At 44.5% G+C, this 27,537-nt stretch overlaps 1 protein-coding gene across 1 annotated transcript in view; it reads left to right on the top strand.

Moving 5' to 3' along the window:
• Positions 1 to 27,537, top strand: part of umodl1 (uromodulin-like 1) — a 122,095-nt gene that overhangs the window by 10,959 nt on the left and 83,599 nt on the right. Inside the window, exons 3-9 of the mRNA XM_068040011.1 lie at positions 223 to 320; positions 2,507 to 2,693; positions 7,231 to 7,371; positions 13,277 to 13,399; positions 14,023 to 14,277; positions 15,123 to 15,235; positions 17,556 to 17,775. Coding sequence (XP_067896112.1) covers positions 223 to 320; positions 2,507 to 2,693; positions 7,231 to 7,371; positions 13,277 to 13,399; positions 14,023 to 14,277; positions 15,123 to 15,235; positions 17,556 to 17,775 — 1,137 coding nt within the window. The remainder of the gene's footprint in view (positions 1 to 222; positions 321 to 2,506; positions 2,694 to 7,230; positions 7,372 to 13,276; positions 13,400 to 14,022; positions 14,278 to 15,122; positions 15,236 to 17,555; positions 17,776 to 27,537) is intronic.

A 27,537-nucleotide genomic window follows, 5' to 3' on the forward strand; every position in this document is an offset into this window, starting at 1 on the left:
GATGACATGAAAAATACTGGCTAGAAAATAGGAGAAAACTTAAAAAAAATTATGATCAATATGGAAGCAGAGCGAAATACATCAGAATCATGATTACAAAGAGGTGCAGATCCACCTCTTGTAACTGGCATTCTTTACCAAATTACTGATTTATGTTGGTGAGTGTGCATAGGAATTGTTCACCAAGGATATCATGTCATTTTCTGATTTGTCTATTAACAGTGGGTGAAGGGTACTTCAATTTGTTAATTGAAGTGAAGCAAGATTTTGAGCAGACTGAGTTGGACCTTATGAATCACCTGAGATTCTTGCACTCTGTGGTAGGTCATTTATTCATCACTATTTTAATAGATTAGAGATTATCTTTATATTTATTATTTCACTTGCCTCTGGAGTCCACACATGTGCAGTTAAATGCAGAAATCCAGTTGTTGCTATTAGTTTCAGAGGAGTTACGATGGCAAACGCGAATAGTTCCATGGTCATTACTACCGCAAAATCTGGGCCATTCTCTTATGCCACAGTGTTACGACCTCAGTGAGACATTAATGTTAAATGATATAAACTGCACAGACCAATTTAACAAATTATACAAGATTTCACGCCTTGAGACTCTTATTATAACAATTAAACTAACAATATCCTGATTAACTAAATAGTACTTTGTAAGTAGCTGATACCCCAAATTACAAAGAAATGCATTTTCTCTACTTATTAAAACACTTGAAAACCTTGCACCATGCTTATATGTTACACAGTCCTTGATGGAAAAATCTTTGCAGCTAAAAGTCCCAAACTCCTCCCAGTTGCAATGATTGTCCTCTTTACTCACTTTTTCTGAGCACTTTTGACCTGGACTTCTATAACTAAGGCAATCCCTCATGATCCCGTTGATCTTTTACTTCTCAACAAACATCAACTTTCACATCATGTTCATGTCTTTGCAGCCTTTCACTGTATCAGTGTTCTGAAAGCAGGTGTTCCCTCTCTCACTCCTCTCTGAGGCTGTCACCGCTGATCTTCTGCTGGTCTTTCTTACCGCCTACCTACCTTCTGAAAATCTGTTAATTTTATCTGGAATCAAAACTCAATAGCCAATTGTCTTTTCCAATATACAAAGTCCATAAGTCTGGCTACAGCAGAGCCACCCAGGCTTTCCATTGTTTCCAGGTGTTGGCAATGTCCATTCAGATTTACATTCTCAGAGTCACTGACTCTTTGTTTATGATCTAAAAGTCTGCGAGGGTGAAACCCAGTGTTCTTCAGGTGTTATACCCCTGCAGTCTCTGATTTTTAAAAAGGTCTTTGATTTGGATTCTTTATTGTCCTGGTTACCAAGATTCCTGTCTTGTCTTTAAGCAGAGCTGATGTGAGGTCACCTGACTTCTTTGACTCTATCTTAAACTACATTTAAAAAAATCACTTTTTAAAAAACATAATCATTGCTACAAAGTCCGGCATTCATAACACACATGAATTCCCAGCTTTCTGCTGCCATCAGTTTACTTTGCTGTGTGTGCTACAATGTGTTGTGTCAGCATAGATCAGTTTGTAGCACCATTGTTTGAGCTTGAAGGCTGTGGGTTCAAGACTTCCACATTAGAGACTTGAGCGCAAAATCTAAGGCGACATTTAAGTGCAGTACAGTTGCAGGTGCCATCTTTCTGATGAGTTGTTGAACTCAGGCCCCATCTGGGCATAAATGATTTTATGGGTCCCCCCTCAGGTGGGGCCAGAGGCGGGGGGGCATGGAGAATCATGGCAGGTGTCAGGGGGGAGGGTGGGGGGGAGGGGTAAGACCCATCATGTCCCATCGCAAAGCAATCTTACCGGGAGCGGGATTGGCTGACGAAGGGATCCTACCAGTGGCTGGGTGGTAAAACAAGGCACCCTCCCTGTGGGTTTGGTGGGGGGCGGGGTGTTCCTCCTCCATGGGAAATCTGTGGCCCACGGAGGACCTCCACCAGGAACCACTTCTCTCCCTGACCCCCTCTTCTGGACTGCACGATCACCCCCTTACTCCCCGCTCGCCAGGTCCTTTCAGACTGGCCCCGGTGACCCCGCCTCACCTACCTCTGGTTTCGGGGTTCCAGTGCTGGGCCTGGGTCCAAGGCCTCTACAGTACCGACAGTGTCCACCGCTCCTGGTGGCACTGCTGATACTGCTGAGTTGCCAGACCTCTGATTGGCCGGCAAGCTCACGGAGGCGGGATTCCCGTCTTTAAAGGAACGAGGATCCCGGCTCATGAAACGTTGATGTAAAAAGACTGGAGGATCGCTCCAGGGGGCAAGGTGGGCGGGCAGGAAAAGGCCGAGGCGGGGTTCCCCTCGTCTTTTCGGCCCGGCACTGGGAGCTCAGCCTCCTACACAAAAGCCTGTTGCCCGAACAGCTCAATTTCTATTCAAGATGTCCTGGTGACAGTGAACATGTTGATCTCTAAGTGATAGTGAACCATCTGTTCTTGAAAAACTGTGACTTGACATTGACACATCTACATTCACTGCAGGTGATTGGAGCTCTGCATTCATTGAACTCCTCTATGTATCACATCCACACCCAGCGGGATGGAGAGGACAAAACCGTGTCAAAACTTTTGCTGGGCACCAGGCCTCCAACTACACTGCGGAATATATCTAAAGAACTACAGATGGTTTTAATAAACATTGCTGAAGTTTGTCATTTGGAAACCAAAGGTATATTTTAACTTTTTAATATATAGATAAAAATTGATGGTAATTGGTATGAAATCATTGTAAATAAATGGAGAAACGTACTTGTGTGAAACTTCGACTATTCCATCATTCTCCATTAGATAGCACCTTTAACATAGTAAAACAAAATCATGAGAGGTATAGACAGGGTGGACAGCAAGAGGCTTTTTCCCAGAGTGGGGGTTTCAATTACTAGAGGACACGAGTTCAAAGTGAAAGGGGAAATGTTTAGGGGGGATATGCGTGGAAAGTTCTTTACGCAGAGGGTGGTGGGCACCTGGAACGCGTTGCCAGCGGAGGTGGTAGACGCGGGCACGATGGAGTCTTTTAAGATGTATCTAGACAGATACATGAATGGGCAGGAAGAAAAGAGATACAGAACCTTAGAAAATAGGCGACATGTTTAGAGAGAGGATCTGGATCGGCGCAGGCTTGGAGGGCCGAAGGGCCTGTTCCTGTGCTGTAATTATCTTTGTTCTTTGTTCTTTGTTTATCCCAAGGCTCTTCACAGGAGGGCTATCTAACAAAATTTCACACTGCGACACATAAAGAGATATTAAAACAGGCTTGGCTAAAGGTTTTAAGGCGTATGTGTCTTAAAAGAGGAGAGGGAGATAGACAGGAGGAGGTATTTAGCGAGTAAATTCAGCAGCTGATGGCATGGCTGCCAATGGTTGAGCGATGGAAATTGAGGAGACACAAGAGGCCAGAATTGGAGGAGTGCAGAGATCTCAACGAGTTGCAAGGCTGAAGAATGCAAAGAGAAACTCTGCATGGAGCATTGAAATTACAATTTGTCATTTGCCATTTTAATTTTGAAGGCCAGTCTAGTTGCCTTCCACTCGGGCCACAGGCTTCCTTCCTGCTACAATCATTCAAATTTCCCACTTGGGTTCCAAGCTTTCCACCAGAGAACCTGTGTTTTTGTTCCCCCAGCAGTTTTCTCTCCTTGCCTGCTCCCTTAAAGTTGTACCCACATGGACTGTACACCACATGGACTGCAGTGGTTCAAGAAGGCGGCTCACCACCACCTTCTCAAGGGAAATTAGGGACGGGCAATAAATGTTGGTCTTGACATTGACGCCCACATCCTGTGAAAGAATAAATAAAAAAAGAAATTGGGGTACATTTCCAGGGGTGTCAGTAGCTGTCTTGCACCTCTCCCAAGTGGCTATTCTTCATCATGTGTCTGTTGTTATGTTTACGCCAGGTCGCTGGATATATTATGTTCCACCCATATGCTTAAGTAATCAAGCACAGTGAACACAGATAAGTGGACAGACTAATACAATCAAAGCCTGATCAATCAAACACACATATGTCACCTCAGTTATTTTATTGTCGGGGCTGCCTCAACCCTACTGTTACCTGATGTTTACGCTTGCATACTACACACCACTGGACAGCAAATGGGAGCAGAAACCCAGGTGGACCTGTCCATTCTCTAACCCAGGGGTGCGGAGGCCATTGGACCTCCTTGGTGTGTTTTTCTACATAGTTTCTAATCTCTCTACCAAGTGTTATTTTTGAATCACGTGGGAAGAAGAAAGGCTATTCATGTACAGTATGAAAGTTTTCAGTTCTATCAATGTTATCGAAGGAGAGATAGTGATGGAGAAATGTTTTTGGACGATGCAATAGCTTCCAGGATGACTCAGAAGGTATATTCAACTGAGCCACACATACCAGAAAGATCCCAGATTGTACCCCCAGCCTATACTGTGTCAATAGATCTAAGCTGGGGTGATGGTAAGGGTATTATAATGGGAAGCATACTCTTGGGTTGGGGATGGGAAAATGTGCTTCTCTGGTGAAGAGAGTGAATGTTGAAGGTGGTGGATGGTGTGCCAATCAAGCGGGTTGCTTTGTCTTGGATGATATTGAGCTTCTTGTGTATTGTTGGAGCTGCACCCATCCAGGCAAGTGGAGAGTATTCCATCACATTCCTGACTTGTGCTTTGTAGATGGTGGACAGACATTGGGGATACAGAAGGTGAGTTACTCGTCGCAGAATTCCCAGTCTCTAACCTACTCTTTTAGCCACAGCATTTATGTGGATGGTCCAGTTCAGTTCCTGGTCAATGGTGACCTCTAGAATATTGATAGTGGGGGATTCAGCAATGGTAATGCCATTGAACATTAAGAGGAGATGGTTAGATTCTCTTTTGTTTGAGATGATCATTGCCTGGCACTTGGGTGGCGGGAATGTTACTTGCCACTTATCAGCTCAAGCCTAGAAGTTGTCCAGGTCTTGCTGCATATGGATGATGCTTTGTCAGAGAAATTTGGACTGTATGGTGCCAAGAAGTTGAAAAATCAAAGACATCTCTGGAGGTCTTCCTTATCTTGTGGGATAGGCATATGCCTTACAGCTTCGATTTTTCTGGGTCAGGACGGATTCTGAAACTGGAATAGCTGGAGCCTAAGAAATTGATCTGATTTACACTCACATGGCACTCCTTGCTGTTAAAAATGAGACCTTTGGAATGAGCTACTGCCATCAATGAATGAATATTTCAATCACAAATATTTTACCTGGTAGAAATGAGTGGACCAGCAGTGGTAGGACGACCAGTGTGTCATCATTATCCACGAGGTCACCAAGGTACCAATTACAGCAGAAGAGACCAAGGGTACCCCCATTTAGTCACAGTTCCTCTAGGGTCTCAGTGGTTCTGGTTTGGAAAGTATCAGAGATGCCACATCCAAACTCAGATGGTGAAAATTCATTGTCAACAGGCTTGAGCTCCAGTGACTCAGAGAAGAGATTGATGTTGTCACTATTGAAAGCAAAGGCTGGCAGTGAGGAGCATTGCCAAGGGGAAATTTCCAAGGACTGGAACCCGCTCGCAGTCTCTGGCCAGGATCAAACGGTACAGCAGCACAACTATGTCGTGCCTTCACTTCTGTTCTCTAAAGAACCATCAGCACCACAACGAGCCAAAATGGACAGGTACTTCCATGAGACCAAGTACTCCTCCTCCAACAAGTCCTCGACCCTGAGCCCCAGGCCTTCAGATGCAGAGGATGAGGAGAGGCGAAGGACACGCAATGTCCTGAAGAGGCAGAGGAAGAATGAATTGAAGCATTGTCTGTTGGATCTTTGAGATGAGGTGCCAGAACTTTCCAAGAATGACAAGGCCTCAAAAGTTGCATCTTGAGAAGTTCCGGCACCTCATCGCGAAGGGCATGGTGTTTTATAATGCTCTGTGTTTATCTTGCTTGCAGCACTTAAGCTGGTCTATTTACACAGCTGTTCACTAGACAGTTCAATGGCTTTTTTTGGCTAGAATTTGTTTATGTTCTTCACGCTCGAGTGGATTAATGGTATTTTTATAGCTGTGGCTGTAGCTCTTCTTCATGCTTGAGTAATTTAATGAGTTTTAAAAAACTTTGGCTGCATGGATGAGGGTTCTGTAGTGATCAAGGTTTTGCCACGCTTTTTCTAACAGATGCCTCCTGTAATGGCGCCGACCTCGATCGGGAAAGGAGTTGGGTCTTCCCCATTTTTTTTTGTGGAGTCTTTGGAAAAAATCAGTCTTTCAAGAACTTTAAAGCTTGTTTTTTTTAATAATGACTCACCCAATTTACTTGCAGCCTGTCGTTCTATGCTCCGTCTGCTACAGCTGGAGGTAAGTCCTTTCTTCTGTCCACTTTTTGGGCCAATGTGTCTGTTGACATTTCTCCCAGTGGCTGTAGGAAAGATCTTTTTCAAAGCTGTTTGACCTGTTGTCTTCAACTTAGATTTTATTTTCTCACCACAGCTGCCACCATGTAATGAGTTCTTTATGTTGTCTGATGCAACATAAATGAGATGCGTGGAGTCCAGTTATGTTGAAGATCTCAAACAGGTTTATTACAGCTAACTATTATATACGGTACATAGCAAACTATTTACAGAACCTTACTCTAGGTATTGCAGTTACAGAGTGTCTCTTGCTTCGAGTCACATGATTATGTCCTGGTACTTCACTCATTAGGCATACTAAGATCTTCAAGGGATATCACTCTTAAAGGCAATCATACAACAAAGGGCAGCTAGCAGCTAAAGAATTGTATCTTTATAAGAGACATAAGGACTGGAGGAGACCATTCACCCTCGAGAGCCTGCTCTTCCATTCAATTAGACCATGACTAATCAGTCATTCAACTCCATCTACCTGCTTTGGTTCCATACCCATTAATACTCTCAGCTAACAAATATCTAGCAATCTCAGTTTTGAAACTTCCCAATGACCAACAACATTTTGGGGAGAGTTCCAGATTTCCATAACCCTTTGTCTGAAGAAGAGCTTCCTGTAAGTAAACAACACGATCAGGTGAGGAGGAAAAGGAAGAAAAATGGCAGAGGAAATCTTTTTCTATAAACAGTAGTTTCTAACTGTTAGGAAAGGTATTTCCATGGGCAGGTTTTCCAGGTGTACTAAAGCCTGGGAGATTTGAACTCTTCTTTCTCAAATTTTGGTTCTATCAATGAATACCCTTTATTGCATCAGTTTAACATAATCTCCTCTAACAGATATCAATGAATGTGAATATGCAGAGCTGAATTCTTGTTCTCCGAGAGCAATCTGTTCGAACACAGACGGGTCTCACAACTGTACATGTCAGAGTGGCTTCACAGACAAAGATCCTTCCAGACAAGGCAGAGACTGCAGAGGTAATAGTTATCGAGCTAACGTTGGAGTAAAGATGGAGGTTAATTTGTTCCTCTTTTGTGCCTAATCAATATCAGGCTGAGTGTGTTGGGAATGGTACACTTTTTCCAGTTCAGATGCTCGGTGTCAGTATCAAGACTCCCAGGTGCTGTATATCACAGTTAGATGCAAAGTAAAGTTCCTTCGACTATGCCATGGAAGAACATAATGCTCCCTAGATGACTAAAGAGCAAGAGATTAAACTGAAAAAGAAAAAGGAGGTTTATGACAGATGCAAAGTTCATGATAGAGTAGAGAAACCAGCTGAATACAGAAGAGTATTCAGAGGAGATCTAAAAAAGGGAATAAAAGGGGCAAAAAGAGAGTACGAGAATATAAGAACTAGACCATACGGCACATCGAGCCTGCTCCACCATTCAAAACGATCATGGCTGATCTTAGGATTCAACCCCACTTTCCTGTCTGCTTGTCATATCCCCTAATTGCCTGAGAGATCAAAAATATGTCTATCCCACCCTTAAATGTATTCATTGATGATTCACAACACTTTGAGTGAAGTAATTTCTCCTCATCTCAGTCCTAAATGATTGGACCCTTATCCTGAGACTGTGCCCTGTGTTTTCGATTCCCCGACCAGCAGAAATAATCTCTCAGTGCCTACCCTATCCAGCTCCTTCAGAATCTTATATGTTTCAATGAGATCACCTCACATTCTTCTAAACTCCAGAGAGTATAGGCCGAATTTACTTAGCCTCTCATCATAGGACAAGAATAGATTAATGGCAAACATAAAAGGGAACTCAAACGTCTATTATAAACATAAATAGTAAAAGCGTGGTCAAAGGAAGAGTGGCACCACTTGGGAGCAAAAAGGAAGTCTTCTTGTACAGTCAGAGGGCATGGCTGAGGTACTAAATGAATACTTTGCATCTGTCTTCACTAGAGAAGAGGATGTCGCAGTCATTAGTAAAGGAGGAGTTTGTATTGATATTGGTTAAGATAAAAATAAATAAAGAGGAGGTACTTAAAAGTTTGGCAGTGCTCAAAGTAGAAAAGTCATGTGGTTCAGATGAGATGCGTTCAAGTTTACTGAGGGAAGTGAGGGTGGACATTACGGAGGTGGATGAATGAGGGTGGACATTGCGAAGGTTGTGGTCACAATCTTCCAGTCCTCCTTAGATATGGGGGCATTGCCAGAGGACTGGAGGATAGTAAACGTTACACCCTGTACAAAAAAAGGGAGAGGTATAAACCCAGAAATTACAAGTCGGTCAGTCTAATGTCAGTGGTGGGGAATCCTTTAGAGACATTAATCCAGGACAAAATGAATTGGTACTTGGAAAAATAAGGGCTAAGAAATAAAAGTCAGTAGCGAATTTTTAAAAGAAAATTGTGTTTAAGCAAGTTGATTGAGTTCTTTGATGAAGTAATGGAAAAGATTGATGAAGGTAGTGCAGTCGATGTTGTGTATATGGCATTTGACAAAAGTACCACATAATGGACATGTTAGCAAAATTGAAGTCAATGTGATTAAAGGATAGCAGTGTGTGGATACATAATTGGCGAACGGACAGAAAACAAAGAGTGTGCTAAACATTTATTTTTCAGACTGGAGGGAAGTGGTTTTCCCAGGATCAGTATCAGGGCCATTGCTGTTTTTGATATAAATTAATGACCTGGATTTGGCAGAGAACACAAAACTCAGGAAAGTGGTAAACAATGTGGACTATAGTAAAAGAAAAACTCAGCAAGACATAGACTGATGAAATAGGCAGGTACATGAAGACGAAATTTAATGCAGAGAAGTGAGAAGTAATGCATTTTGGCAGGGAGAATGAGGAGAAGCGATATAAACTAAATGGCACAATTTTAAAGATGGTGCAGGATCAGAGAGACCTGGCGTGTAAGTACACAACTTTTTGAACGTGACAGGACAAGTTCAATTGGCTGCTCAAAAAGCATATAGGATCCTCGCTTTGTTAATAAAGGCATAGAGGAGAATTTTCCGGAATTAGTCCCTGCTGGAATGGCGCGACCATTTGTGGGTCGGGAACCTGAATGGTGAAGGAATCGGCTCTGCCGAGACGCTTTCCCTGAACCACGGCATTATTATCCCACATCCAGGTTCCCTGACTAATCAGAGCGGGCGGGTGAGATGGTGCATCCATTCTGTGAAGGAAGGGTTTCTAATTAAAGGGACCACTGCCTGGCTTACAAGGGCTCACCAGCGCTTGGATTTTTCAGGCTGCAGCAACTACAGGAGTAGAGAGGAGACTTGGGAAGGCTGCCCCCACCCCCCCAGTCTCTCCCTCTTACCTGGAGGTCCTGCTGTCAGTTCTGAGGGGCTGCAGTGAGGTGAGCTCTCCCAAGGTTGAGAGGATGAGGACAACCTCTCCAACCAAGCAGATGTGGATGGAAGTGGCCAAGGAAGTCAGCAGTAGAAATGTGGCCCCTCCAACCTGGAGAGAGTGCATCAAGAGGAGGGCATAACAGGTGAGTGACATCACACTTTCAGGTGCCAAATGCCAAACTTTGACTTTCTCAGCATTCTCCTGCACAACACTCCTCAGGACACCACACTGCAACTCCACTTATTCCTCTCTCTTGAGGCACCTCACCCCCATTTGCACAACCAACACTCACACTCACTCTCATCCTATTGGTCTCTGACAATTCCTCACAATCACCCTCCACAAATAGTGTCCTTCCCTCCTCTCCACACAAGCAATTATGAACACATGCATACGTACATACTCACCTCTGTCTGCTTTCTTTCCTTGCAGGAGAAGAGCGCACACAATTTGGCAATAGACAGAGACCCTGGGTGGGGTAGCGGTGGCCCACCCACCGGTGACAGGCAACTTATCAGCTACTGGCAATGCATGCCCTCCTGCTCCACCGGGAAGGAGGCCTTGTTCCAAGAGGCTGCAGATGTCAGCAGGGACTTGCCCTGAGAGCCTGAGCTTCCTGAGGCACTGATGCTCAGATATGTCAAGAGAGAAGAGAACCTTCGCCTGTAGACCCGGTGTTGGGGTCTTGCTTCCTTCCAGCTGGATCTCAATGTCCACCCTCTCTGCTCTGTGGGGTGGGGGGGATTGAGGCTGAGGAGAAGGCAGCTGGTTCGGTCGCTGGTGTTGCTGCTCCTCTTCACCCTCATGAGCTGCTCCCATGCTGTAGTGAAGGCTGGCAGCAAGGAAGTCCAGCTGAAGTTGAGTGCAAGAAGTTGGCAATCACCTGTCAAGCAGTGATAGCACTACCTGAGAAAAGAAGTACTTTCAACAGCAACCTCTCACCTGGCCATGGCTGGAGCTCTTCATTTTTACTAATCAAAGGCTTCCCAGCTTGTCAGTTTTACTGAAGATGCTCTTCCTGCTGTACACCTGCCTCTGTGACACCGGCAAGTTGCTGACAGGTTGAAAAACAAATGCCCCTGGCCGTGAAATCCAAAATTGAGGGTTAAAACAGTACGTAATTGGCTTTTTAAGTATCTTAATACGTTTTCTAACAGACCAAAGGGGGTTCCCTACTCACCTTCAATCCCGCCCCTGTGAAACTGGAAGTGTACGGGCTAATGTCATGATTCTTACCTGACATCACTTTTAAGGGATTTAACTCCCTGCAGGCATGCAAACCCACCTTCCCTTGCCTGGGAAAATACCCCTCATAGAGTACAAAAGCAAGGAGGTTATTCTAAACCTTTATAAAACACTGGTTAGGCCTCAGCTGGAGTATAGTTTCAATTTTGGGCACCACACTTTAGGAAAGATATCAAGGCCTTATAGAGATTGCAGGAGGTTGACCAGAATGAAACCAGTGGTGTGGGACTTTCGTTCTGTGGCAAAACTGGGCAAGTTGAGTTTGTTTTTCTGAAAGCAGAGAAGGTTAAGAGGACAGCAGTGTTCAAGATCACGACTAAATATGAAAAACAATTTCCAGTGGCGGAATGGTCAGTGACCAGAGGAAACAGATGTAAAGCGGTTGGCAAAAGAACCGGAGGTGACATGCTCAAACATTTTTTTATACAGCGAGTTGTTCTAATCTGGAATGCACTGCCTGAAAGGGTGGCGGAAGCAGATTCAATAGTAATTTTCAAAAGGGAATTGGGTAAATAATTGAAGGGCAAAAAAATTTAAAAGGCAAAGGGGAAAGAGTAAGGTAGTGGGACTAATTGGATATATCTCTACCAAGGAGTTGGCAAAGGCACGATTGGTAGGATGACCGCCTTCTATGCTGTATACTATGATGAACACCCTGGATGTTTCCATTCCCCTCACCAGCCACTTTGTACCCTCCCCGAGTGAGAGTGCCAATGTGCCAAACGAAGGAAAGTTTTGTTTTTTGGTCCATTCCTCCTAGGTTGAGTTTACCCAAAACTCATTTCACTTTAGGACTATTACAGCCAGCAGGTAGATTAAGTCCTTAAGGTGAAAGGCAGGTGGCTGCACTATTGTGCTGGTCCACGATGTGCCTGCAATGTGAGTGGGAAACCTGCTCAAATGTTTTAAACTTCAGAGCTAGGCTCATACTCATCTGACCTCCACTCACATTCCAGTAGGAGAGATTTGTTTTTAGTGATCAGGAATACAGATTGAGTTTTTCCCCTTAAGGGCCCTAAAGCCAATTGAAACACCCATATCAGCTGATAACAACAGCAAGAACAATGACTAGCATTTATATAGTACCTTTATCATGGTAAAGTGTCCTAAGACATTTCAAAGAAATGCTATCAAACAAAGTTTGACACCATAAAGACACCATAAGGAGCAACAGAAGGAAATATTAGATCTGGAAAGAAGTAGGTTTTGAGTGGCTTAGGAAGCTTAGGGACCAGTCAGCTGAAGGCACGGCTGCCAATGGTGGAACGATTAAAATAAGAGATGTGCAGTAGATGAAAATTGAAGGAGCACAGAGATCTTGGAAGGGTGTAGGTCCAGAGAAGTTTACAGAGATCGGCGCGTGACCATAGACGGATGTGAAATCCAAGGATGAGAATTTTAAAATTGTGGTATTGCCAAACCTGGAGCCAATGTAGGTCAGCAAGCACAGGGGTGAATGTGACTTGGTGTGAGTTAAGATATGGGCAGCAGAGTTTTGGATGAATTCAAGTTTAGGGAGGGTGGAAGATGCAAGGCCCACCATGATTGCATTGGAATAGTCAGGCCTAGAGTTAACAAAAGCATGTGTGAGGGTTTCAGCAGCAGATGCACTGAGGCAGGAGTCTATCTATGTTACGGATGTGGAAGTAGATGGTCTTGGTGATGGAGCGGGTCATCTCGGTCAAATAGGACTCAGCAAAGACCATAAAGAAAGACGAGCATTTGTGTAATGCCTTTCATGACATCAGGATGTCCCAAAGCACGTTCCAGCCAATGAAGTACTTTGGAAGTGTAGTCGTTGCTTTATTGTAGGAAATGAGGCAGACCATCTGCACACAGCAAGATCCCACAAACAGCAATGACCAGATATTCTGTTGCAGTGATGTTGGGTGGGGGATAAATATTTACCAGGTCACTGAGGAGAACTCCCCTGCTCTTCTTCGAAGTAGTGCCATGTGATTTTTTTACCTCCACCTGAGAGGGGGGCTGGGGCCTTGGTTCAATGTTTCACCTGGAAGATGGCACCTTCAACAGTGCAGCACTCCCACAGTACTGGAGTGACAGCCTAGCTTTTGTGCTCAAGTCTCTGGAGTGGGACTTGAATCCACATCCTTCTGACCCAGAGGTGAGAGTGCTACAAACTGCACTGGGTTGGTCCTGGATTTTTCTAAGTCTGAAAGACTCAGTTCCACACTAGACATTGCAGGCACAACCTAATTAGTACTGGTTTGCAAGTCACTTTGTTTTATCTGTTCACTGAAAATTTTACAATGAATCTTTTCCAAAGCTATCAGATTTCTTTCTTTTACAGAAGTGACCACAGCTGTTTTGATTCCTAATTCAAACTCAGGACAGTCGAGCAAAACCACCTCAACAATCACTGATCTGGAAAGGTTGAAACCTAGCACTCCATCAACTAAAACAACATCTTGCTGTATGTATCTTTTTTCCAGGGTTATCCAGTACCTGTGCTTCTTTTTATGGGCATCACTGGCTAGGCCAGCATTTATTGCCCATCCCTTATTGCCCTTGAACTGAGGGGCTCATTAGGCCATTTCAGAGTCAACCACATTGCTCTGGGTCTGGAATCCAGACCAGGTAAGGACAGCAGATTTCCTTTCTTAAAGGACATTAGTGAACCAGATGGCTTTTTACAACAATCGACAATGGTTTCATGGTCACCATTAGACTAGCTTTTTAAATTCCAGATTTATTAATTGAATTCAAATTTCACCAACTGCCATGGTGGGATTCGAATCCATGTCCCCAGAGCATTAGCCTGGGTTTCTGGATTACTAGTCCAGTGACATTACCACTACACTACTGCCTTCTTTTTGGGAAGGTCTAGGAGTTTGGGATCTGAGCTGACTAGTTCAGATTAACTCTCGTTTCTCCAAGTTCTTAGTAATTATATCCCCTGTAAGCAATTGACTCTAATCTCTTAACAGCCACGAATTAAGACTATACAGTGTAATAGTCAGTGCTGTTATATTGCATGGTGAAGGTGAGTGGGTGACAATGTAATGATGTGCTGCTAACCCAACTCATTTCCAACAGCTCCTTCTCCAGTTACAAACTTGGCGATTGCCAATATCACCAGCATCAGCTTCCAAGTCATTTGGGCAGCAGCCACCAGCGAAAAACAAACAGTTATTGTGCGGGTGCTGCAGGAAGATGTCATCGTGAATGAAATAGAGACAGAGGAAATGGATTGGACGGTGAAAGGATTGGAACCTGGGGTTCTATACACAGTGGAAGTCCACTCGCAATCCTGTGAAGATAGCTTTGTCAAAGAAATAAAAGTGAAAACAGGTAATAGCTCAGCCCTTGGACACAGTCATGTGCCTAGTCACCAGAATGGCCTTCTGATTATTGAAAGAAATTCTGATTGAAATTGGCCATATCTATGTCAGGTCTTTTTTCTCCAGTTCTCTTTTTTCTCTTGGAAGCATTGACTTTTGCTCTTGTGAGGTTTTGCAGGTCAACTAACCCTCTCGCACCTCACCCATGAGGCTGTTCTCATTTGTGAGTCTACTAGACCACTTGATCATGGAGAGTATCTGTGTGGGGAGGGGGCAGGTCCTGCTCTCACCAGATGCCCTCAGAAATGTATCTTCCAGCAAGAGTCAATCTATAGCAATTAGAATCAGCTGCATACAGTGATACCACTATCATCAGCCTGAATGGAAATAATTGGGTAATTCCCTGATCTATCATGCTTGGAGATCATACTTTTCTTCTGTAACTATCCTCCACTTATTGCATTGTGCTGGATAAATCACTCTGCTTTTATCAGGAGACGTTACTGCAGTTTTGGTCATACATGAGTTCTCTTTGCTGTAAACATTCTTTTTAAATAGGCTCTGCAAATAAATTTTAATTGATTTGTTTAATGCAAAGAATGTACTTGCTTGCTGTAAGTCCCACCCCACCTCCAACACATTGGCTGACAATAGTGCAACTCATTGGCTGACAACAGTGCAACTCATGACAACTCAGCCCAGACTGTGGACCAGGTGTAGAAAGGTCTACTACCATCCTGGGTGGAGCCACTAACCAACAGGTTATCAGGGAGATAGTAAACAGTATTTTACAAAGGGGGGCAGTGATTACCAAATTTTCCCTGAATAGTAATACACTTTCTCAATGCTTTGCAGCCGCATTACTATTGGATGGACGGGCGAGGATCAAGAATTATAACTTCACTGAAAGTCTCGGAAACACCAGTAGCAGTGAATTTAAGCAGTTTACAAAGCTTTGGTACCAAGAGGTAAGGGTGCCTGGCACACGATACAACTGCAGTTTGAAAACATGGTAGTAGAGAGGCATTCTCTGAATTACTAGTCTGATAATATAATCGCTATAGACAGTGGGCGTCTCACCAAACAAAGACTCATTTCACATAGGATGCTTACAACCAGAAGAAAGAGAAGACTTCCATTCCTGAAGTCTGAACTGGATTCAAATGCAGGTCGCAGAGATGAAAGAATAGTGAACTACCTCACAGAGAGTTCAAATCCCACCATTACGGTTGACAACCCTCCAGGATTATCCTGGAGTCTCTGGGAATAAAAGATTAATCTTTTGGTCACTACCCTGGAGAAACATCATAGGGGTATTAAAATTTTCATGCGATTTTTTTCATTTTCTTCAAATAATTTACTAGAGATGTTTGATTGGATGGGCAGTTGGAGGTGGAAGTCATGCAATGAAAATCCAGTAATACATCTAACTAGAGTTAGCAACCCTACCCACCACAGCAGACTGAGAATTTGAATTTGGTTTTAAAAAATCTGAAAATAAAATACTGGGATCAGTAAAAGTGCCCGTGAAGCTGTTAGATTGACAATAAAACCTAACTGGTTCACTAATATGTGACTCTGGTTCTACACCAATGTGATTGACTCTTAACTGAAGTGAGCCAGCTGCTCAGTACTGCCTGAAGGGGTGGTGGGGGCAGGAACCCTCACAACATTTCAGAAGCATTTAGATGAGCACTTGAAATGCCATAGCATACAAGGCTACAGGCCAAGTGCTGGAAAATGGGATTAGAATAGATAGGTGCTTGATGGCTGGCACAGGCATAATGGGCCAAAGGGCCTGTTTCTGTGCTGTATAACTCTATGACTCTAAACCTCTACCAGTGGCTTAAGAAGTCCCAGAAGCACCACCTCAGGGCAACTAGAGATGGACAATAAAGGTCGTCCTTGCCAGCAACACCCACATTTCAAAAATGAATTATAATTTAGTGCTAATTTGTGTAAAACTGCAATCTTACTTAGGTTGCATCCATTCTACAAGTATACAGTACTGTGTTTAATTCTGGGCATCACACTTCAACACTTTATGAAGGATGTGAAGGCTTTGGAGAGAGTACAGAAGAGATTTAATGGATTGTTCCAGGGTTGAGGGATTATAGTTACACAGATAGACTGGAGAGGCTGGGGTTGTTCTCCTTACAGCAAAGATGGCTAAGAGGAGATTTGATGGACATGCTTAAAAATCATAAAGTGTTTAGATAGTGTAAATAAAGAAAAACTGTTTCCAATGGCTGAAAGATTGATAAGACAGTACAGATTTAAAATGATTGGCAAAATAACCAGAGGTGACTTGAGGAAAAACTTCTATTACTCAATGAGTGGTTAGAATTTGGAATACACTGCCTGATAGGGTGGCGGAAACAGATTCAAGAGTAGCCTTCCAAAGGGAATTGAAAAATACTTATAGGAGATAAAAATGCAGGCATATGGGGAAAGAGCGGGGAGCGGCACTAACTGCATTGCTCTTCAAGAGAGTTGGCGCAGCCTTAATGGGTTGAAGGGCCTTCTTCTGTGCTGTATACTATTCTATCATTTTATGATTTTCAGTTTAGTATTGGCACAACGTAATTTTCACTTCACTCTAGCGCAAAACTGCAGTATAAATCGGGTATTAAGGTCCGACCTGATTCCAGAGCAATGTGTTAAGAGTGAGACTACCTTCTCTTGGGAATCTCAGTCCACTTTAACCCAGTGTCAAGTCATGCCATGTTGTCTGGATCTCTGCTGCATTTACAATATAAGTGTAGTATCAGTGCTACTGTTGTAGTGCAAGTGGACATTTAGAGATGCCATAAGGGTGGCAAATATAAATTCCTGGTGCAACAAGGAATATTCTTTTCAGGCTGGCTAACAAGCAGCCTCTTGGAATAGAGTGGAGAAAGAAAGACTTGCATTTATGTAGCACCTTTCTATTTTTTATTTTTATTTAGAGATACAGCACTGAAACAGGTCCTTCTTAAAACCTGCCTCTTTGACCCAGCTTTTGGTCAGCTGACTTAATATCTCCTTATGTGGCTCTGTGTCATATTTTGTTTTATAATGCTCTTGTGAAGCACTTTTGGATGTTTCATTACATTAAAGGTGCTATATAAATATACGCTGTTTTTGTTGTCCGTGGTGTCTGAACTCAACCTTTGGTTACCATAAACACTCGGCTACTCTTCTGCGAACCGGGTGACTTAATGGGAACTTCACACTAAAAAGCATAAAATTAGACACAATGATGAAGTAAAGACTATTTGCAAGAGTTAATAACAATTTTCTTTTCAGCTTGAAAAATCCCTTCCCCCAACAATCCATCGATTGTACCAAAGTGGGAAAATTCTGGTCCGTATAAAATCTCTCACCTATGGGAGCACTGTGGTGAATTTCGAAATTGTTATTGATCAAGGAATCAAACTCGATGTCTGGAATATATCGTCTGCTCTGATCTCCTCTCTTTACAATAGCTCTGTCTTTGTGTATGATCATAACGGCACCTCCATTTCAGGTAAGTGGACTCCTTAGATGATTAGACTTGGATCTCATATTCTTAGAATCCTTTCTAACTTATATTAAAGTGTTGCTCTCCTGATCGGCCTCCCACCTTGCACCCTCCATAATCTTGAGCTTATTCAGAACTCTGCTGCCCGTGACCTAACACGCACCAAGTCCCGTTCACCAATCACCCTGTGTTCGCTGACCTCTATAGGCTCCGTTCATTTTAAAATTCTCATCCTTGCTTGCAAATGCTTCCAAATCCTTCTCCTTCCCTATCTCAGCAACCTCTTCCAGCCCTACAACCCTCCCAGATCTCTGCTCTCCTCCGTTTCTGGACTCTTGCGTATCCCTGACTTTCATCGCTTCATCATTGATGGAGGTGCCATCAGCTACCTAGGCTTTGGTATTCCCCCTAAACCTCTCTACCTCTCTGTATCTTTCTCTCCTCCTCTTAAAACGCTGCTTAAAACCTACCTTTTTGTCCAAGCTTTTGGTCACCTGTTCTTATATCTCATGTGGCTCAGTGTCAAATTTTGATTAATAACGCTCCTGTGAAGCAACTTCAGATGTTTAATGATATTAAAGCCGCTATGTAAATGAAAGTTTTGGTTGTTGATTAAAGTGATCAGTGGTTGTCGTGATACAGATCACTGGTGTGCTTGCTTAAGGTGGGATGCAGTTTTGATAAACCCTGACCTCCTAAGCTCCTGGTCTAAACTGCACTGATTGTGGAAGAAATACCAGACAGACGGTTCTTTCTGGGCAGTTCTTCCAGTTTCCACTTTGAGACTACAGTCATCCTGGGAGTAGGTTAGACTATTTGACCTCTCAGCTATAATGGGTGCAGGTGGCCTGGGAAGACTGGCAAAAATTTGGGTAAAGAATGGAAGGGTTTTGTGTCCCAAGAACATAAGAAAACATGGAAGGAGAAAAGCTCATTCCCTACAGTGACCATGTCCAATTTGCAATCTTCTTGACTTACTGGGAAAGGGTTGGACGGTGAAATTTGTCTTGGGTGTTGATGCAAAATGGACGGTAGAGGTTTGGCCACCTCTGTTACACACTGTCGGAGATTGTATCTGCAATTCCCCACACAGTGAGTTGAGGAGCATTGTGATCCTATTAAGGGAAATGTCATAAAGACCCCCACCTTCCAAGAATGAGACATATTCATTTCTTCATATGAACATTAGTTTTAAACTGTTGCTGGAGTGAAGAAATGACTTGTTTAAAAAGAGATCACCAGATGCTTGGCTGGAGGACATTTGCATACTAAAAGACAGTGCTTGGAGAGACAAAAGAATTGCTCACTGATTCAATTAACAGAGATTGGGTAGACAATGGTGAGCCACATCTTATCAGTGTAAGAGACAGCACGACACCCCCCCCCCCACCCCACCCCCACCCCCCCCACTGCCACCGAGACCTTTGAAATCCACAAACGCAGGTGTTTGTTTAAACAGTTAGTCACATGACTAACCTGCTGGCCAACTTGGAGTTTTGAATTGTGCTCACAGGACAGTTTGAAGTTAGACTGCAGATTGTAACTGAACCTGGAAGAAGACAGCCTCTCCCCTGGCTGGCTCTCTCTCACTTTCTCACAAACCTCCGGACCCAATGAAGACACGTAAACTTCAAGAGAGAAAAGACTCCTACATCAAAACAAGTTGAAGCGTGTACTGGGCCCCAATGAACAGCAAGACTTATGGGCAATCAAAGACTCCACATTGAACTTAAAGAACCGTAAATAACTACCAGATATTGCCTCAAACTTTTCCCCTTTATTCCTTCTACTTTTTCTGTCTCTATCTGCATGTGTGTTTATCGTGGTCGCGTCGCATATTTGTGGTTGTTAACCAAATTAGAGAGTAAGATTAATAAAATTACACCTTTCTTGTTTAAATCTAAGAAAACCTGTCTGATTTCTTTGCCTTACAATTGGAAAGCAGTGAACAAGGATTCACTGAGGGGGAGCTAAAACACGGTGTTCTTGAAATTAAACCCTGTTACGGTTAGACCAGGCAAAGGCTGAGAAGGAACGCCTGGACCCTTCTCACCTCGTCGTAACAGAAATTTGGGGGCTAGCGTCCTGGATTTGACCCACAGACAGATGAGGAAATTGGAAGTGGGAAGTCAAATTGATCCCAAACAAAAAGAGAAAAGATTTCAATACAGGTTTTCTTGTGGTTGTGTGTGCTAGAATACTAACATGTTTGCAACTGAAGCCAGGGTGAAGTAATGTGGGATAAGTTAAAAGCCCTGTCTATGGAGGAGTTGAGGAAAATGGCTGAGCAGTGTGGGATCACTGTACGTAGCAAGGCTAGAAAGTCTGAACTCCTAAGACTAGTGACCAACCATTTTTCCCTTGAATCTGAAGAAGCAGAAACCGGGTTAGAAGTAGACCCTGACAGGATATTGCTAGCAATGATAAATTGGAACAGAGGAAACTTGAATGAGAAGAGAGGGAAAGAGAGAGAGAGAGACAGGAGAAAGGAAAAGAGAGACAAGAGAAAGAAAGAGCCTTCCGGAAGGAACGTGAGGAGAGAGAAAGAGAGAGGCAGGAGAGAGAGAAAGCAAGACAGGAGAAAGAAAAGAAAGAGAGAAAGAAAGAACCTTTCAGAAGGAATGTGAAGAGCGAGAGCTGAGGCGGCTTGAGTTCACTAGGGGGCAACAGAGTAACCCCAGTGAAAGGATGGCCAATATGGAGCGTAATTCAGGGCCGGGTACAGAATTGTTAAAAATTTCCCAACTGATCCCAAAATTCAATGAGGGAGATGTGGAAGCCATTTTTGTGTCTTTTGAAAAACTGGCCAGCCAGTTAAAGTGGCCAGCTGAGGCTTAGACTCTCCTGCTACAAAGCAAGCTAACCGGAAAAGCCCATGAGGTTTATTCCATGTTGCCAGATGAGAATTCATCAAATTATGAACTGACAAAAAATGCTATCCTCGGGGCATATGAGTTAGTACCCGAAGCCTATCGCCGAAAACCTATCAAGAAGCAAGCTGATTAAACTTACCTGGAGTTTGAGAGAAATAAAGCAGCTGGCTTTGACCAGTGGCTGAGGGCTCTTTAAGTGCAGCTCAGCTATGAAAATCTCAGAGAGGTAATTTTGCTTGAGGAATTTAAAAATTCTCCCCCACTCTCCATAACAACACATGTAGAGGAACAAAAGGTTCATAGAGCCAGGCAAGCTGCAGTTCTGGCTGATGAGTTTGCTCTCATTGATAAGTCGGTTCCCCAGGGAAAAACCTTTCCTAATCACCCCCACAAATCCGAAAAGGACAAAGGGTGGGAAGGTAATACAAGCCCAAGCAGTCCTGGGAGGGAAAGAAAAACAGGAGACACAGGGGGCCCTCCTCCAGCTGAAAAGAAAAGTGCCTTAAGTAGGAGTGAGACCCGGAGACCTGTGTGCTTCCATTGCAATAAGGCTTTTATTTAAGAGCTGACCACTGGAAACTAAAAGGAAAAACCTGTAGGGTTAATCAAGGCACACCCGCTCAGTGACGGAGAGGGACCCTGACGGAAAGCACAGCAGAACAAGCTGTGACTTTAACTGCAGTAAGAGTGAGACCCAGGAAGCTTACGGCTGCAAGTGCAGGAACATTTAATAGGATTCCCAAAAGTTATCAGGGTTTTGTGTATGAAGAGAGAGTAATCCCATACCCCTTGAGTGGGACAAGCAGGCCCATTGTAATTCTCAGGGACACAGGGGCCACTAGATCCCTTTTACTGGGAAAAGTCCTGACCCAGAGAGTGCAGTAAACACCAGAATGATGGTGAATGGTATTGGAGGGTGGTGTATGCCTGTACCTTTACGCCATGTGTACTTGGAGTGCAGCCTAGTTTTGGAACCGATGACCATAGGGATTGTCCCTTAGTTTGCCTGTGGACGGGGTTGACCTGCTCCTAGGTAATGATCTGGCAGGGACAAAGGTGGTAGCTTCCCCAGTAGTGAAGGAGAGACTGCAGGAGGTCAGAGAGACAGGGCAGGGAGATGGTCCCCTACAATTTCCCTGGATAGTGAATCAGACCATGATCAAACCAGCTCCCCCAGAGGAGACTGAATTGGCACTGCAGGCAGATGACCATGAGGTCTGTCTGTCTGAGACTTTCTTTGGGAAGTTAGAAGAGCCAGGGAATGAGTTAAATGGATCTTCCCGAGCTGAGGCTCAGCGAGCTGACCCAGTTTTGAGAGTGTTAGCACAGGCTGCCCAGTCTGAAATGGAAGCAGAGGGAGTCCCTGACTGCCACTATTTAAAGAATGAGATAGAAACATAGAAAAATAGGAGCAGGAATAGGCCATTCGACCCATTGAGCCTGCACTGCCATTCAATACGATCATGGTTGATCATCCAAACTCAGTTCCCTGTTCCCTCTTTCTCCCCTTATCCCTTGATCCCTATAGAGGTACTAATGAGGAAATGGAGTTCTCCTCACAGACCTGAGAGCAAGAGGTGCACAGTGGTTCACCAGTTCATGATGCCACAGTGGTACCGGAAACAAATAGAAAGAATGGCCCATGAGACTACAGTGGCTGTACATGTCAGTGTACGAAAAACCAAAGCCCACATAAGGCAACAGTTTGACTGGGCAAAACTCCACAAAGATGTGGTGGAGTACTGTAGGAGTTGCCACATGTGCCAGATTGTGGGGAAACCCAAACTTACAGTGAATTCTGCACCACTAAGTCCTGTACTGGCGTTTGGAGGACCCTCCAGCAGAGGGCTGGTGAACTGTAAGGGACCCCTGCAAGAGAACAAAAGGGGACAGACAGGCACAAGGCTGGCAAAAGGTTAGAAAGGAAAGGGGAAAAAGGGACAAAGAGGGTAGGTTAAAGGAAGTCCAGGAGGAATCCCAAATGGAAACAACTACTGTCCAGACAGCCAACCCCGAAATATTTGAAAAGTTAGACCCCACATCCTCCTTTGTAAATGCAGACACCAGAAGCACCCCACCAGAGTTGCTAACGGCAGTTACAGGAACCTGCAGAGACTAAGAAATTCCTCAAGGGGGCACAGAAATTGTGAGAGTGATGCCTCACCTAGTCGAAGTGCTGAAGGGGAGTGCAGCAGAATCTGGACAAATAGCTACAAGCAGGAATGTCCCAGAGGACAAAGGGAGGATTAGCAAAGAATCCTCCCCCACAGTCAGGAAAAAAAGGAACCAACCATCCCCGAAGGTGCAAAGCCCTTGCATGACTCATCAAAGCACTGAAAGAGTGTTCAGAGTGGAACCACCCACTGCTGTCTCCCCTGGGCAGAACAACAAAGGGCTAATTAAATTTAACCCTCCCCCTGTAGACCTCAACAAGAACAAAGACACCCCAGGCAGTCATGGAAATGTGCGAACTGAATAACGTCCCCAAAAACCACATGTTTAATGGGATGCCAAAAAGAGCCATTTAAAGCAGCACTGCCACCAAGAAAAGACAGGCTGTAACAATTGTTTATAAAAGCAAAATACTGCGGATGCTGGAAATCTGAAACAAAAACAAGAAATGCTGGATTCACTCAGCAGGTCTGGCAGCATCTGTGGAAAGAGAAGCAGAGTTAACGTTTCGGGTCAGTGACCCTTCTTCGGAACTGTAACAATTGTTAACTGCAAATGCGACATGAAGTCCTGTGACATTGACCACAAGTCATGGGAGTCAGTTGCCTGTGATCACCAGAGCCATTAAGGCGGGGCTAAAGAGTGGCGAGTCGAAGAGACTTAGCAGTTGACAGGAAAAAAGAGAGAAGCACAAGAAGAGAGCCAACTGTGTAACAGCCCCGACAACCAATTTTATCTGCAGCGTCTGTTGAAGAGTCTGTCAGCCTCGAATTGGCCTTCATAGCCACTTCAGGCGCTGCTTCACAAACCACTGACCACCACCAGGCGCTTACCCATTGTCTCTCGAGACAAGGAGGCCAAAGAAGAAGAACAACTGTTAAGATTTCTGAATGAATGAGAGAGATGCATGTGTGTTTTCCTGTACTTATCTTTTCTTTCAAAGTTAAACTCAAACCAAAGAAGCTACATCACTCCAAGCAGAAGGGCCGCCTGCGCATCAACACCAACAGAATTTCTTACCCACAGCTGTCACAAAAGTTTCTTAATTCACTTGAAAACGCCCTTCAAAACACTCCTGCAGGGGATGCAGAGACCAAGTGGGCCCACATCAGAGATGCCATCTATGACTCAGCAATGACCACTTTTGGCAAACGTGAGAAGCAGAATGCAGACTGGTTTCAATCTCACTTTGAAGAGATGGAACTTGTCATAGCCGCTAAGCGCACTGCACTGCTGAACTACAAGAAAGCCCGCAGCGAGTTAACATCCGTAGCACTTAAAGCTGCCAAAAGCACTGCACAAAGAACAGCCAGGCGCTGTGCAAATGACGACTGGAAACACCTATGCAGTCGTATTCAGCTGGCTTCTGACACCGGAAACATCAGAGGAATGTATGACGGCATTAAGAGAGCTTTTGGGCCAACCATCAAGATGATCGCTCCCCTCAAGTCTAAATCAGAGGAAACAATCACCAACCAACGCAAACAAATGGACCGCTGGATTGAACACTGCCTAGGACTGTACTCCAGGGAAAATAATGTCACTGATACCGCCCTCAATGCAGCCCAGTCTCTGCCAGTCATGGATGAGCTGGACGAACGGCCAACAAAATCGGAACTCAGTACTGCCATCGATTCTCTAGCCAGTGGAAAAGCCCCTGGAAAGGACAGCATTACCCCTGAAATAATCAAGAGTACCAAGCCTGCTATACTCTCAGCACTCCATGAACTGCTTTGCCTGTGCTGGGATGAGGGAGCAGTACCACAGGACATGCGCGATGCCAATATCATCACCCTTTATAAGAACAAGGGTGACCGCGGTGACTGCAACAACTACCGTGGAATCTCCCTGCTCAGCATAGTGGGGAAAGCCTTCACTCGAGTCGTTTTAAACAGACTCCAGAAGCTGGTTGAGCGTGTCTACCCTGAGGCACAGTGCGGCTTTCGAGCAGAGAGATCCACCATTGACATGTTGTTCTCCCTTTGACAGCTAAAGGAGAAATGCCGTGAACAACAGATGCCCCTCTACATTGCTTTCATTGATCTCACCAAAACCTTTGACCTCGTCAGCAGACGTGGTCCCTTCAGATTACGAGCAAAGATCAGATGTCCACCAAAGCTACTAAGTATCATCATCTCATTCCATGACAATATGAAAGGCACAATTCAGCATAGCGGTGCCTCATCAGACCCCTTTCCTATCCTGAGTGGAGTGAAACAGGGCGGTGTTCTCGCACCTACACTGTTTGGGATCTTCTCCCTGCTGCTCTCACATGCATTTAAGTCTTCAGAAGAACGAATTTTCCTCCACACAAGATCAGATGGTAGGTTGTTCAACCTTTCCCGTCTTAGAGCGAAGACCAAAGTACGGAAAGTCCTCATCAGAGAACTCCTCTTTGCTGACAATGCTGCATTAACATCCCACATGGAAGAGTGTCTGCAAAGACTCATCGACAGGATTGCGGCTGCCTGCAACGAATTTAACCTAACCATCAGCCTCAAGAAAATCAACATCATGGGACAGGACATCAGAAATGCTACATCCATCAATATCGGCGACCACGCTCTGGAAGTGGTTCAAGAGTTCACCTACCTAGGCTCAACTATCACCAGTAACCTGTCTCTCGATGCAGAAATCAACATGCACATGGGAAAGGCGTCTGTTGCTCTGTCCAGACTGGCCAAGAGGGTGTGGGAAAATGGCACACTGACACAGAACACAAAAGTCCGAGTGCTTCAAGCCTGTATCCTCAGTACATTGCTCTACGGCAGCGAGGCCTGGATAACGTATGTCAGCCAAGAGCGACGTCTCAACGCGCTCCATTTTGCTGTGTCCGGAGAATCCTTGGCATCAGGTGGTAGGATGGTATCTCCAACGCAGAAGTCCTTGAGGCAGCCAACATCCCCAGCGTGTACACCCTACTGAGCCAGTGGCACTTGAGGTGGCTTGGCCATGTGAGCTGCATGGAAGATGGCAGGGTCCCCAAAGATGCATTATACAGCGAGCTCGATGCTGGCATCAGACCCACCGGCTCTCCATGTCTCCGCATTAAAGACGTCTGCAAACGCGACATGAAGTCCTGCGACATTGACCACAAGTCACGGGAGTCAGTTGCCTGTGATCACCAGAGCTGGCTAACAGCTATAAAGGCGGGGCCAAAGAGAAGCGCATCGAAGCGACATAGCAGTTGACAGAAAAAGTGTCAGAAGTGTAAGGAGAGAGCCAACTGTGTAACAGCCCCGACAACCAATTTTATCTGCAGCGCCTGTGGAAGAGTCTGTCACTCTAGAATTGGCCTTTATAGCCACTCCAGGCGCTGCTCCACAAACTACTGACCACCTCTAGGCGCTTACCCATTGTCTCTTGAGACAAGGAGGCCAAAGAAAGATCTTTTCTCTAGTCCCTTTTAATGAAATGCTCTTTTTAAAAAAAAAAATTGCTCTAAATTCCGCTGGGTGTGGAGGTGTCATGAAGACCCCCACCTGCCAAGAATGAGGTATATTCATTTTGTCATATGAACATTAATTTTAAACTGTTGCTGGAGTGAAGAAATTACTTGTTTAAAAAGAGATCACCAGTCACCTGGCTGGAGGACTTTTGCATACTAAAAGACAGTGCTTGGAGAGACAAAAGAATTGCTCACTGATTCAACTAACAGAGATTGGGCTAGGCAATGATGAGCCACATCTTGTCAGTGTAAGAGACAACACGACACCCCCACACCACCGCCACTGAGAGCTTTGAAATCTACAAATGCAGGTATTTGTTTAAACAGTTAGTCACATGACTAACCTGCTGGCCAACTTGGAGTTTTGAATTGTGCTCACAGGACAGATTGAAGTTAGACGACAGAGTGTACCTGAACCTGGAACAAGACAGCCTCTTTCCTGGCTGGCTCTCTCTCGCTTTCTCACAGACCTCCGGACCCACTGAAGCCACGTAAGCCTCAAGCGGGAAAAGACTCCTACATCGAAACAAGTTAAAGTGTGCACTGGGCCCCAACGAACAGCAAGATTTACCAGCAACCAAAGACTCCACATTGAACTTAAAGAACCATAAATGACGACCAGATATTGCCTCAAACTTTTCCCCTTTATTCCTCCTACTTTTTCTGTATCGATCTGTTCATGTGTTTATTGCGTATGCATGCTAGCCTGGTCGCATCGCGTATTTTTTTTATAGAACATTACAGCGCAGTACAGGCCCTTCGGCCCTCGATGTTGCGCTGACCTGTGAAACCATCTGACCTACACTATTCCATTTTCATCCATATGTCTATCCAATCACCACTTAAATGCCCTTAAAGTTGGCGAGTCTACCACTGTTGCAGGCAGGGCGTTCCACGCCCCTACTACTCTCTGAGTAAAGAAACTACCTCTAACATCTGTCCTATATCTATCACCCCTCAACTTAAAGCTCTGTCCCCTCGTGTTTGCCATCACCATCCGAGGAAAAAGACTCTCACTATCCACCCTATCTAACCCTCTGATTATCTGAAATGTCTCTATTAAGTCACCTCTCCTCCTCCTTCTCTCCAACGAAAACAACCTCAAGTCCCTCAGCCTTTCCTCGTAAGACCTTCCCTCCATACCAGGCAACATTCTAGTAAATCTCCTCTGCACCCTTTCCAAAGCTTCCACATCCTCCCTATAATGCGGTGACCAGAACTGCACGCAATACTCCAGGTGCGGCCTCACCAGAGTTTTGTACAGCTGCAGTATGA

The sequence above is a fragment of the Heterodontus francisci genome, chromosome 10, assembly GCF_036365525.1.
Source record: "Heterodontus francisci isolate sHetFra1 chromosome 10, sHetFra1.hap1, whole genome shotgun sequence".
NCBI lineage: Eukaryota > Metazoa > Chordata > Chondrichthyes > Heterodontiformes > Heterodontidae > Heterodontus > Heterodontus francisci.